Genomic DNA, 12,467 nt, shown 5'->3' on the forward strand with positions numbered 1-12,467 from the left:
TTAATTGAAGCATGGAGCATGAAGATTCCATTTAATGCAACACATTATTTTTTGGGCATTCTTGTGCCATATCGATGTGCTCTCATTACTACTAATAAAAAACATAAATGCAACACGTCCATTTTTTACACTCTTGCACTATGATGTGCCTGATTCATGGACGAGTATTAAACTATTTGCACGCACGATTTGCCACATTAGTTGGAGATAGAGCACATAGAGTCCATTTAGTGCAACGTATACATTTTAGGCATTCTTTCACCATAGGGATGTACTCTCATTACTACTAATAAGGAACATAAATGCAACACATCCATTTTTGACATTCTTACACCCTAGTATGATGTACCTCATTTACGGATGAGTATCAAACTATTTCGATGCATAATTCGACACATTAATTGGAGTGTAGTAGGCTTCTATTTTGAGAGATCACACTCTCATTAGTACTACTAATAAGGAACATGAATGCAGTGCATCCATTTTCGATATTCTTGTACCCGAGTATGATGTATCTCATTTATGGACGAGTAAAACAATTACACATTAATTGGAGTGTAGTAGCTTACGCATCATAAATTGGATGCAGCAAATCCAATTTAGATACTCTTATTTATGGAAAAGTATCAAATTGCTCCTTCCATACACAATTTGACACATTAAATTGGAGTGTAGTAAGAGTCTATTTAAGGTAGGACTCCGAGGGAGTGATCCATCCCTGCTCCCCCTGTAGGACTTGCAATCATAAGTCATTAGCCATGTCTCGTTTATCTGTTTCCATGCTATGTTTCCTCCTTGCTTTGCTAACTCCTACCAACCTCACTTCAGCCACCGGCAATATCGGATTCAGCCTGCCTCTCGTATCCAGCCACCACAAGCTCAACCACACAACCGGTGAAATCGGGGAGCTCTTGCTGCCTGAGGGTGATGTGAACCCCATGAACATACGACCGAGGGTAGCCCCTGCCGGTTGGCCGATGTTCAGTGTCGTCGTCGGAGTCGGCAGCGGCAGAGGCCAGCACTTCTATAAGCTCGCGCTGGACTTCGTGGGCAACCTCACATGGATCCGGTGTAAGCCTTGCACCCCAGAGGAGCAGCAGGAGGGCCCAATCTTTGACGCCGCCCTCTCCCCAAAGTATGCGCTTGTCAAGCCAACGAGCATCCACTGCAAGCCCCCCTTCGTCGGCCACGGTCATGACAAGTGCAGCTTCTCCGGCACCACTTCGCTCGCTGTCGTGCAAGGGTACCTGGCCAGTGACGTGTTCACCTTTGGCGACACCGGCACCGGTCATAGAAGCTTGGGCGGACTCATATTCGGGTGCGCACACAGAGCAGATGAGTTCTGGAACCACGGCATTGTCGCTGGTGCCATGAGCTTGAACAAAAGGTCGACGTCGTTCAAGTACCAGCTTGCCGGGCACGGGTTCGACACTTCAAAGTTTTCTTACTGCCTCTTCTACCACGGCCAACACACCGCCAAGCATGGCTTCCTCAGGTTCGGCAGTGACGTCCCCAACCACGACCACGCCCACAGCACGGCGTTGATGTACCACGACACAACAATGTTGTACTTCATCGGCTTGGAGGGTGTTAGCCTGAACGGTCAGAGGCTCACGAGAATCAACCGAGGTATGTTCTCTCGCGACCAGGCAAGGAAACACGGCGGCACCATCATCGATGTCGGAACACCCGAGACCAGGATGATCCGTGCGGCGTACGACATCCTGGAGGCCGCGGTCGTCGCGGATCTACAGCATCGCCTCGGGGTGCGCCGTGCCGGATACCGAGTGCCGGGCTCCCACCTCTGCTTCGTCGTGTCGATACATGGGATCTACCAGAAGCTCCCAAGCATCACGCTCCACCTGGCCGGTGGCGCCCAGCTTACGATCAAGTGGGATCTACTGTTTGTGACAAAAATGCACCACGGAGCCCAGCACGCCTGCTTCCTCATCTTTCCGGACGAGAAGATGACGGTTCTTGGCGCCGCGCAACAGGTGGACACGCGCTTCACCATTGATGTCGACCATAGGCTACTCTACTTTGCTCCGGAGAATTGCGGGAACGACAGTAGCTAGATCAATACGCCTTTCTTTCTTATGCACTAGATGCCGCTGGTGCAAGAACTGTATGCATGGGCACAAATAAATAAATAAATAAATAAATAATTGATCAGAACTTTTGGGGTGATTTTCTCTCAAGTACTAATTTTGGACTAGATGTCAAGAAAATATCATGCCACCCGTGTGAAATTTGATGCGATTTGATTTCATACTTGCAAGAATCAGTGATTACAAAAACGTATACTCCCAATATTCAAGGACACGATGTATTGCTGTTAGCCTGTTACTATACACATTTGTTTGTTGGATATGCCCGTCAGCAAGGTGTTCCTCGAACATTTACCTTATTTTTCATTCTTGAAACATGACTTTAGATTAAGACGATTTACATATCAAAATCGACCGTTTCGATGAGATGAAGATTTTTTTATGTTGAAACATTTTTATTAGAGGCCATCCTAATTGAGTATTTGCCCGTGCAAAAATCTAGTGTCAACAGATGGTAGTAATATGAAAGTAGGTATATATTGGATCCCTCTCGCTCACTCAAACATTAACCAGTTGTAGTGGCCATCTAGCGCACAGCATGTGATGTAAGACCTCTTGATTCGGATACCATATTAAGATCATGCTAGCCAGTTGCTTCAATAGTCTAATATGATGAAGAGAGACGGCAACATATTTCAATAATCTTCAACCGCAACCACGGATCGTCCATCCACGGCAGTATATTTCAATAAACATCCGGAGGATCCAAAGAAATAGAGCAGTAATTACACAGGGATACAGTGCAGTGCGTGGGCACGCAAATGGCACAATGCCAACACTGGAACTGGAGATGGCGATCATTCCTTGGGCTTGGGCTGCTTGACTATCATCACCGAGCAGTGCGCGTGGTGGGCGCAGTAGTCGCTCACGCTCCCAAGAAATGCCCTGCAACAAGCGTCAAGTTGGTTCAAAAAAATCCTATACGACCTGGTCGTATGCCTTTGTTCTGGAGACCCACTAGCTCTGCAGCACGGGAGACTGGACTGGAGATAAATAAATTTCATCAACTACCTCTTGATGGCGCCGTAGCCATGGCTGCCGACGACGAGCAGGTCGGCGTGGTGCTTCTCCACGGCGTTGCAGAGCACGAACCTCGGCTCCCCGTCGATCACCTCAACCACACCCTGCACCTGCAATCGATTCCACATGTGACTGGCAATTAAGCAGAGCAGCAATCAGCGTGATCTTGTTACTCGCTTCTCGAATTGGTAGTGGATCATGTTACCGAGTTGGCGGCGCAGAGGCGGCGAGCCCTGTCGACGACCTCCTCGGCCCTCCTGCGCAGGTCCGCATCCACGTACCTCACCACGTCCCCGGCGGCGGCTGAAAGTGAAATCGATCGATCCTCAGAGATCAGCGCTCCGGCCGATTCAGATAACCAAGAACAACGAGGGATTTTATCAAGAAAAAAGAAAAACAACGAGGGAGGGGATCGCGGACGGCGCGTACCGGGGCCGCCGAGGGTGACGACGGAGGACACGGCCGGCTTGGCGTGGACGACGACGAGCTCCACCGGTGCCCCGGCGCCGGCCGTCTCCGCCACGTACCGCACGGCCCACTCGAGCGCGCGGTAGCTGTGGTCGCTGTCGTCCACGCCGACCAGCACCACCGTCTTGCTCCTCCCCTCCTCCGCCGGGCCCGCCTCCGCCGCCGCGGCCGCAGACGCTGCCTCGGTCTCCGCCATCATGTACAACAGTCAACGATGCGAGGATTAAAAGTTATCAGAGAAGGTTTCTTGGCTCGGTTTGGTGTGGTTTGCCGTCCTGGCTTCGGGCCGCTGCTTATATATGTGTGGTGGAGCTGGATGCTACTTGCTGCCGATCGGCGTACGGGATGTGAAACCGCGGTGGCCAAGTTGCGTGCGGCCGCTGACTGACCGGAGATAATGGATACTGGTGGCACGCTGGCCCGGTTTCCGTTTGGTTTTGCTTATTTCCGCTTCTCGATCGTGATCTTCCCGCTGGAGTGGATGTCGACGGCGACGACAGCGACGGCGCAGGGCACGGTGACTGTTTCTTTTAGGTAGTTCAAGTGCGTGACGACGCACTTGCTCGAGATGCGTGTTGAGGTAGAGCAGAACAGATGCACTTTATTTTCTCCAATAAGGCGACGTTCCTTGCTGAGGCTACCCGAGCGAACGAATGATGATCATTAGAAAGGCTACTTTCTTCACACTATGTACTAGCCATTAATTAATTGCGAGGTATGTGAATTTCAGTCCTTTGAATCTACTACCACTATAAAAGAAAGAGAGGGGCAGATCCAAACAATTTTATCCATCCATCTATAATATCTGATGGCCCATAATCCTCCCGTGTTTAACACAACAAGCCACGGGATTAGGCCACGCTAACGAAAGCGAATCCCACGACCCTCGCCACGCCGCTCCCGCAGCCTCGCCCCCGCGCCTCCCCAACCGCCCAGCCTCCGCCGCCTCCACGCCGCTCCCGCAGCCTCGCCCCCGCGCCTCCCCAACCGCCCAGCCTCCGCCGCACCACGCCGCCACGCCGCCGCGGCCTGGCCGCCGCTAGAGCCGCTGCCCCGGCCTGGCCGCCGACTCCACAGCAGAGATCCTCAAAATTCTAAAGGTGCAATTCGTTTTCTCATATCTCTCCCCACCTTCTGAATTCGCTTCATAACCCATGGACACAGTTTAGTCCTCTGTTTTTTTGAGTTTCTGTCGAGTTTCATTGGATATAAATCAGTTTCAAAATCCGTCGGGGCTCCGCGACGACGACGGCGACGAACAAGGTCCGCCAGGGAGGCGAGGCCCTGCTGGCCCCCAAGCCGCCACCACCAGGGCAACGGGCCGCCGAGGAGCTCAGCCGGGCGGCCGCCACCCAGGGGGCAATCGAGACGCGTGCCGTCGGGAGACATGGCCCGCTCGCCCGTCGCTCTGCGGCGAGAGGACAAGTTCGACGGTGAGGCGGGGTAGAGGAACTAAGACAACGAGGGGGAGGAGGGGGAGGGGAGGTTTGCTGGGGGGACACGGTCCGGTGACGCCATGCCCAAGCTAACCGATGGCTTCGACCTCGGCAACCAGGGCCGGTGCATCACTGCCGCCTCCAAGCGCATCGTTACCATCGTCAGGTGCTCCACACATTCAGTTTTCTCCTAGCTAGCAGTTCATACTTGAAATGCATTATACAAGGTCATCTTGCAAATTTGTGCAGAATGATGACCCGACAATTGTCCATTGGGGTGCATAATCAGAGAGTGTTCAGCAGCAGGCAAGATCACGAGTGCTTGCTTCCCTGCCCGGTCGACATGTAAATATGTAATTAACCACACTACAAATTAGTTGCAAACTTGCAGTGTTCATAAGTGATTCCCCTCTTCTTTGATTACTTCTTTCAGGCCTGTATAGGTGCTCAAGAGCACAAATTTCAGCAGTCGGATCGCTGTATGTCACTGACTACATATATTTCCAATCCCAACAAGCACTTCATTCATTTGTAGTTCAAGCATGATTTCAATTGATGCTAGAAATATTCATTTCGAATAAAATAAATGACGTGTGTTTCCATTCGATTGTAGGTTGATGATGACCAGATAAGGCAGATCATTCCATCGATTCGCCGCGCCTGCCCCTCCATACACGATCCCCGCGCCTCCCAGGCCTATCCCCTTCCCTGCAGATTCTGCAGCCTTCGACCCCATGGACGCCACACATCCGTTGCAAGCAATCTTCTACTTCCCCATCGGCGGCCTGCCTCACAGTCTCTTCGAACTTCCTTTCCCGTCGGCGGCCTACCTCACAATCTCTTCGACACTTCCCTCCTGCCTACCTCACAATCTCTTCGACACTAACCTCCCTGTCCTCCTGCATCCCTAGCTTGGCCCGCTCCTTGCATTGCCACCGAAGACCCCGCGGACGCAGCACATGCCGTTGTTGATAATCAGGCTTCACAATAAGGAGAATAGGGTATTGATGGAATTATTTTATTTTTCAAGTTTCGTTTTTGCCTTCTTGTTTTTTCTGATATTCAGTAGCCTTATAGTAGCTATTTGTGAGTGAGTTCGCCTACATCGCTAATGTTAATTGTTGCTTTGGCAGGTTAATTAGTTGCTACTGGAAGTGGACAGATTGTCTACGCAGAGCGCTTAGAGAAAAGAGTGAGTGGTTCCATTTTATGTAGAGGGAATGTTCACAATGCATCTTAAATTTTGGAGAGAAATGAACCCGTAAAGAATTCAGCATTGTGTGTTTGTTAACGTATCCCGACAGTATAAATGAACCCATGAAGAATGTTCAGATTTCTTTCAATGGTCAGTAGTAGATTTGTTCGCAAAACAATTATACTACAGGTTAACTTGTCTATAATATCGCTTCATATTTGTGTGTTTTAAGGTGAATTTACTACAGATCGTGGTATCTATAGGAGGTCAATGTCCATGAATTGCATTGCTGCTAGCTGCAGGCATCAAGTAATCCTATCAAGATTGCTTTGATGTTGTGGTCCGACTAAGCATCAAACATTTGTATGCACATATAGCGACAAAGTGTGCAATGGAGGTTCATGAAAGCATATTATGTATATTTTGTAGTATATGATCCTGGAGCCCTTTCAGGCTATAGGTTGTGTCCAAGAGCCTTTTTGGAACAAAGCTTCATCTACCACACTGATGCTGAGATTGCTGGTAACCTGCATGTGACCTCTTGTCCTGGTAATATGATGTTTCCTCTATTTATTTTATATAATCAACCGCAGCTATTTCTGAAATTATTGGTCGACGACACCCTTTTTGGTATATCTTTTGTTTTCAAAACTCCTCCATACTGGGCGCAAAACGTTTGCTACTCTTAATGTTGGTTTAAGTTGATGGGTTTCACATTGGATAGTGACACTGACAATTTTTGCGAATGTGATGTATCAACATTCTCACAGAATGCAACTGGTTGCAGAAAAGCATTACCGTGTTACTAGGTGAAATAATTAAGTCTTACTTGGGCAAACTTTCTAAAAATATTGTTATGGGTTGCACTAATGATAAAGCTCGATTAGAGATTAAGCTCTACAATAACAACACTCCTTTTTAAGGTATGCATATGCAGCTCAAGCATAGTAAGACATGGTTCTTGTTGTTTCTCATTGCCTTACTATGTTCCATATTATTCATTGAGCTACATTGTAAATTCACTCTTGAAAAAATTCTTTGAATTAATAAATCACCTCATGGTCATAGATAGCATGTTGGAAGAAACCCAACCTAATGTGGAAACCGCTAACATTGCATTAAATAGGCATGGGATTGAAGCAATATTATGAAAAGTTGGGAATCCATTTTTTAGATAGCTTTGTGTAGTTTGTGTTACTTTTTGTGACAAGCTACTTTCTCCTTAAACAATTAATTTGATTTTTTGAACATTTATATATTTTCAAAATGCAAAAAACATTACCGGAGATGATTGAAGACTAGCAATTGAAGATTTACTTCATTTAGGCACCCTGATTTAACCCATGTATGCCTTTATTTTTTCGGGGGAAGCATATGTATGCCTGAACGAGGAGATTTGTAAAGTTAAGTTCTTTCTTGTGTAGAAGGTATTGGACCGATATATGCTTCTCCTCTTGTATTTACTTCTTGCTTGGGCACTTGAACTGATGTATGGCTGATGTTTTCTAGCCAACTTATAATCTCATTTGCAGGTATTTCTAAGTTTGGATATTTTTTTTGTTTCCATTTATAATTCCTAAACATCCATTTATTTTGCAATGTTGCACAAAAACTATATTTTGTGTAACTATTAGTAATCAAAATAATTGTTGTTCAAACAGTATTTTGTGATGAGTAATTTTATTTAAACTCCAACAATTCCATGTCACCGGTGATGGAAATAGATCTTGCAACTCCAACAACAGAGACCTAATTAAGTATAGTTTTCCATATTTATTTTTTTCCAAATGTTGAATTGACCTCACAACCTTAATGTAGTACTAGATTTATAGTATTCTTCATATTATGTATTTGTCGACTGTGTGAGGTGGATTTTCACTTGGCGGTGTTGGAGCAGGATGCATTGCTAGAAAAGAAGACAGAGGTCGGGGCGACCAGACGAGATATGATGGGAGGGGAATGACACGGGAAGATCCAGGTGACTTGGATGCAGTGTTTGAGAGGTACACAGCCCCTGGAATTCGCATTAGATTTAGATGGTCTCTTTGATAAGTTGTGGGTATGAGTAACAATGAACTGAGTGTCACTTACGAACGTATATGTTGTATTGTTATTTTTACTGGATATGGTGTAACAACTCACATGCATGAACACTAATTTATTAGTCGAGATGTGATCTGCGTATTCAAAATTTGGATTTAATAAAACGTGCATTGCACGTGCATGCTTACTAGTTGTAGAGAGGGAGAGGGGACAGGGGAGCGCAAGGGGAGGAGGATGCGGTAGCAGTAATTGTAGTTCTAACAACAAAAAGTTCATGAATTTTGGCCGTTTCCATCGGACGATGCTTCGGTGCCATAAAGGCACCTGCCTTTGGGTCATTGACATGTGGGCCCAGTTGGCACCGAAGCATCGTCTGTTTCCATCTCTTTCTTCACCATGCCGTTTCCCAGCTGGAGCTTCCCATCCAACATCTAGGTCCTCATGTTTGAGTACATGCATCCAAGTGGGCAATGAAGAAGGCCACGATCACGCCCGTCATTGTGTAGCACCACGGCTTGCACCGCCACGCATCCCGGTTACTGCATGGCGTCATCCATGCAAAAGAAAAATAACTAAAGCGAGTAGAAGATGGTTCAAGTGCTTCAAAAAGTCACTACTAGTACTACTACTACTAGATGGAGCGTCCAATTTGAAATCTGCTTTCACATTGTATTGGTTTCAGCAAGATTCCTCGGAAGTATATCTGGCCATCCCTCGGCCGGGCCGGGCTTTAGGCTGGGCCTAGCCAAGCCCCTACGCAGAAAACCCAAAACCGGGGCTGGCCCGACCCGGACGTCGGGCCTAGAAAATCAAGCCCAAGCCCGGCCCATACATGTAAAAGCCCGCCGGGCCTCAGGCCAGGCCCCTTCGGTAAATTGTAAAAAAACGGCGGGCCCGGGCCTGGCCCGGCCTTCGGGCTCAAAATCTAGGCCCGAGCCCGGCCCAGGAGCAGCGTCGGGCCAAGCCGGGCTGCCCATGGTCGGGTATACTCGGAATTAACCTTTTTGTTGATTGTGTTTTGCATTAGTATCCATTGTAATATTACACTAGCATGTACTGGAAAAAAACTAACCAATATGTACAATTTTGCTGGAATCAACTACATTTTCATAGTGGGTTTACAATATTTTTGTCCGGCTCTCTTGCATTGTTGGAATTAATGTATCTATTCCATTTTTGAACCGATACTACTGTATTTTCCCGACAGAGTGTAGTAGATTCTTAGGCTATCTCTAAGTGAATGCCATTTTTGTTAAGTCTACAACAATCTTTTTTCAGTTGTCGTATGCAAGTAAACACTAATAAAAACATGAAGCAGTTATGTAAGGAAGCAAGAGGAAGAGTGAGGGTCGACAGGCAAATAATGGCTTGAGTGAAAGCTGGAGTGGCACAAGACAGATTGAAAGCAAAGGAAATAGCTCATATGGAAAGAAACATATATAGTCAATGAAATTCTAAAGATAGCCGTAATAAGCGATATGATAAAAGATTCAGAATGAATGAATTTTGATAGGATTTTTAACCTAATCTTTTTTCTCGACAACAAAAATTAGTTGTCTTATGCAAGTAAACACTGATACAAAATATTTCATTTTTTGAACTGGTACTACTGTATTTTTCGACAAAATGTATGACAGAACTTTACGTGTTATCTTTTTAAGTATAAATACTGATTTGAAACAGTTTATATTAGTTTACAGAGAGAGTAGGAGCGATAACGAACAGACATCAAAGCAGTTATTCAATGTAGTGCCCATGAGCGAATGCCCTAGCTGACAACCCATTTGAAGCACAAAGCAGATCCACTAGAAACTTAAAAAAATCATAAAAATGCAACAAAGGAGTTGGATCATTGAATGGCCAGTCTCTCGAAGAAGGGCAAGTTGATGTTGACATCAGGAGATGAACACCCAAGCATCATGTGTGGCACCGATAGTACTTTTTTTTCCTGTTTTCATTTACTCTGCACATTAGCTCTGTCGTGAGTCAAAATGCATAAAGCTTGGCCAAGTTTATAGAAAACAATACAAACGTTTACAAAAACAAGCATATGTAATACGTGAAAATAATATTTCAATGATGAATTTAACATACAGGTTTCCTATTGCGGGTTTTTTTGCGGGTATAGTATTGCGTATGTTAATAAGTTTTTCTATAAATTTGCTCAAATGTTTACATAGCTTGACTGCCAATATGCAGAGTAGATATGAAAGGGAGTACAAACATTGGAGTAGAAATAACTCAGTGGGGATACATAGTGTAGGCACGCAAATCGCACAATCCCAGCACTGAAACTGGGCACGATCGATAGATCTAACACCGGAAATGGCGATCAGTTCTTGGACTTGGGCTGCTTGACTATCATCACTGAGCAGTGCGCATGGTGGGCGCAGTAGTCGCTCACGCTCCCGAGCAATGCCCTGCGAGAAAGAGGAGTGCAGACAAAAAGGCCGTCACCATTAGTTTCAGTCTCGCGGCGAAAGCGTACACTGCAGGAGAAAATGAGAACCTCTTGATGGCGCCGTAGCCATGGCTGCCGACGACGAGCAGATCGGCGTGGTGCTTCTCGACGGCGTTGCACAGGACGTGCCTCGGCTCCCCGTCGACCACCTCCACCACGCCCTGCACCTGCGGTTTCGGACAAGCAGCAACAGGTTACAGACATGCAATATGTGATTGTTAATCTGTCCATGAAGCAATGCGACGAGCTGCTCGCGGATGTTACCGAGTTGGCGACGCAGAGGCGGCGCGCCCTGTCGACGACGCCCTCGGCCTTCTTGCGCAGGTCCGCCTCCACTAACCTCACCACGTCGCCGGACACGCCTGAAGCGAATCCGCAGAAGTCAGTCAGAGGTCGCTCCGATTCCGGAGGGCGAAACGATAAAGCATTAAAGCTAAAGAGGGGGTGAACAACGCACCGGGGCCACCCATGGTGACCACGGGGGAAGGGGACGGCTTGGCGTGCACGATGACGAGCTCCGTCGGCGCCCCGGCGCCGGCCATCTCCGCCACGTAACGCACGGCCCACTCGAGCGCGCGGTAGCTGTGGTCGCTGTCGTCCACGGCGACCAGCACCACCGTCTTGCTCCTCCCCTCCTCCGCCGCCACAGACGCTGCCTTGGTCTCCGCCATCATATAACAATCGAAGGACGCGAGGATTTTCTTGGTTGAAGTGGTTATTGCTCAAGGCCGCGGGCTAGCTAGGCCTATATATAGCTTAGTTGTATGCCAGTCGGTATTGGGGGTGTGAGAGTGGCACGTACGCTGGCGAAACCGGAGGCGCGGTTGCGTGCGGCCGGTTACCGGCGGGAGCTGATGACGGCAGGGCTCCCCCGGTTTCCGTTCAGTTCTGTTGCTTTTCACTTCGCATGCATCATCTGCCCGCTTGGATGGGGACGGCCACGGCAGCGACGGTTCGGGGGCATGGTGGTCGTTTCCTTTCCGTCGGTGCGTGCTGATTTCTGATGCACTCGAGATGCGTGTTGAGATTTCAGACAGAAGAGAATTTGAAAGCTGCACCTTCGTCTTGTGAGAAGAAGAGGAGTATTTCGTTTTGGCGGGTTGAGAAGATATTTGGTTTTGTTAAATCCCCAGTAATCGAAGAATTGTCTGTGTGTCTAAGTTTCCCGCTGAAAAGTATAATTTTAGTGTACTCTTTTTCTTTCTTTTTTTGCGGGGAACTTTTTAGTGTACTCTTGTACAATCGTAGAAAAGAACAACTTCATCAAAAATGCAATTGTAAATTTGTAAATTGCGTAGATATAGGCTTCATCAAGATAAACCTAAAGGACGTGTATATTAGCGGAGTGGACGATGATTGGCTGCAGGTGATCTCTTCGGTGATCTTCTGGGGAACGAGCCAGCCTGATTTGTCCTTCGTAGTTCTCCGTCAGAGTCGGAGTTCCGCTGTCTGGTTGCATATGACTAAGTTCTGGTGTGGATCTTCATACCACTTCATATGGCCTCTACAGTGTGGGTTGAGTTGACGATCGCCTACGGCAAAGTTGGAGTCGTTTGCTCAGGGTTTAGGGATGCCGATAATGCCTTATAGGGGAGGAGTGATGACGATGACACATGCATGTTGTCTCAGTGAGGCCTTATAGTGATGTGTGTGGGCTATCTTGTGTGTGCCGCTTAGCGGTTGTGATGGTTTAACCCGGTTTTCCATAATAAATTGGACAATTTGAATTTTTTTCC

The 12,467-nt window shown here is 47.3% G+C and overlaps 3 protein-coding genes across 3 annotated transcripts; 1 reads left to right on the forward strand and 2 right to left on the reverse strand.

Moving 5' to 3' along the window:
• The first annotated feature begins 645 nt into the window (after nt 1-645).
• LOC123043740 (aspartyl protease family protein 2-like) lies at nt 646-2,226 on the forward strand. Its single transcript, XM_044466283.1, has one exon. It carries the CDS (start codon nt 759-761, stop codon nt 2,073-2,075), a length of 1,317 nt encoding a protein of 438 aa, XP_044322218.1. The 5' UTR covers nt 646-758; the 3' UTR covers nt 2,076-2,226.
• A 521-nt stretch (nt 2,227-2,747) lies between these two features.
• Nucleotides 2,748-3,945, reverse strand: LOC123043741 (universal stress protein YxiE). The gene is made up of 4 exons (XM_044466284.1): nt 3,558-3,945; nt 3,334-3,431; nt 3,120-3,238; nt 2,748-2,993 (listed from the first exon to the last, which is right to left on the reverse strand). Exons 1-4 carry the CDS (start codon nt 3,793-3,795, stop codon nt 2,906-2,908), a joined length of 543 nt encoding a protein of 180 aa, XP_044322219.1. The 5' UTR covers nt 3,796-3,945; the 3' UTR covers nt 2,748-2,905.
• A 6,455-nt stretch (nt 3,946-10,400) lies between these two features.
• LOC123040668 (universal stress protein YxiE) lies at nt 10,401-11,575 on the reverse strand. The gene is made up of 4 exons (XM_044463445.1): nt 11,189-11,575; nt 10,996-11,093; nt 10,780-10,898; nt 10,401-10,690 (listed from the first exon to the last, which is right to left on the reverse strand). The coding sequence occupies exons 1-4, from the start codon at nt 11,403-11,405 to the stop codon at nt 10,603-10,605; spliced, it is 522 nt and encodes a 173-aa protein (XP_044319380.1). The 5' UTR covers nt 11,406-11,575; the 3' UTR covers nt 10,401-10,602.
• Nucleotides 11,576-12,467: the final 892 nt, after the last annotated feature.

The sequence above is a fragment of the Triticum aestivum genome, chromosome 2B (assembly GCF_018294505.1).
Source record: "Triticum aestivum cultivar Chinese Spring chromosome 2B, IWGSC CS RefSeq v2.1, whole genome shotgun sequence".
NCBI classification, from domain to species: domain Eukaryota; kingdom Viridiplantae; phylum Streptophyta; class Magnoliopsida; order Poales; family Poaceae; genus Triticum; species Triticum aestivum.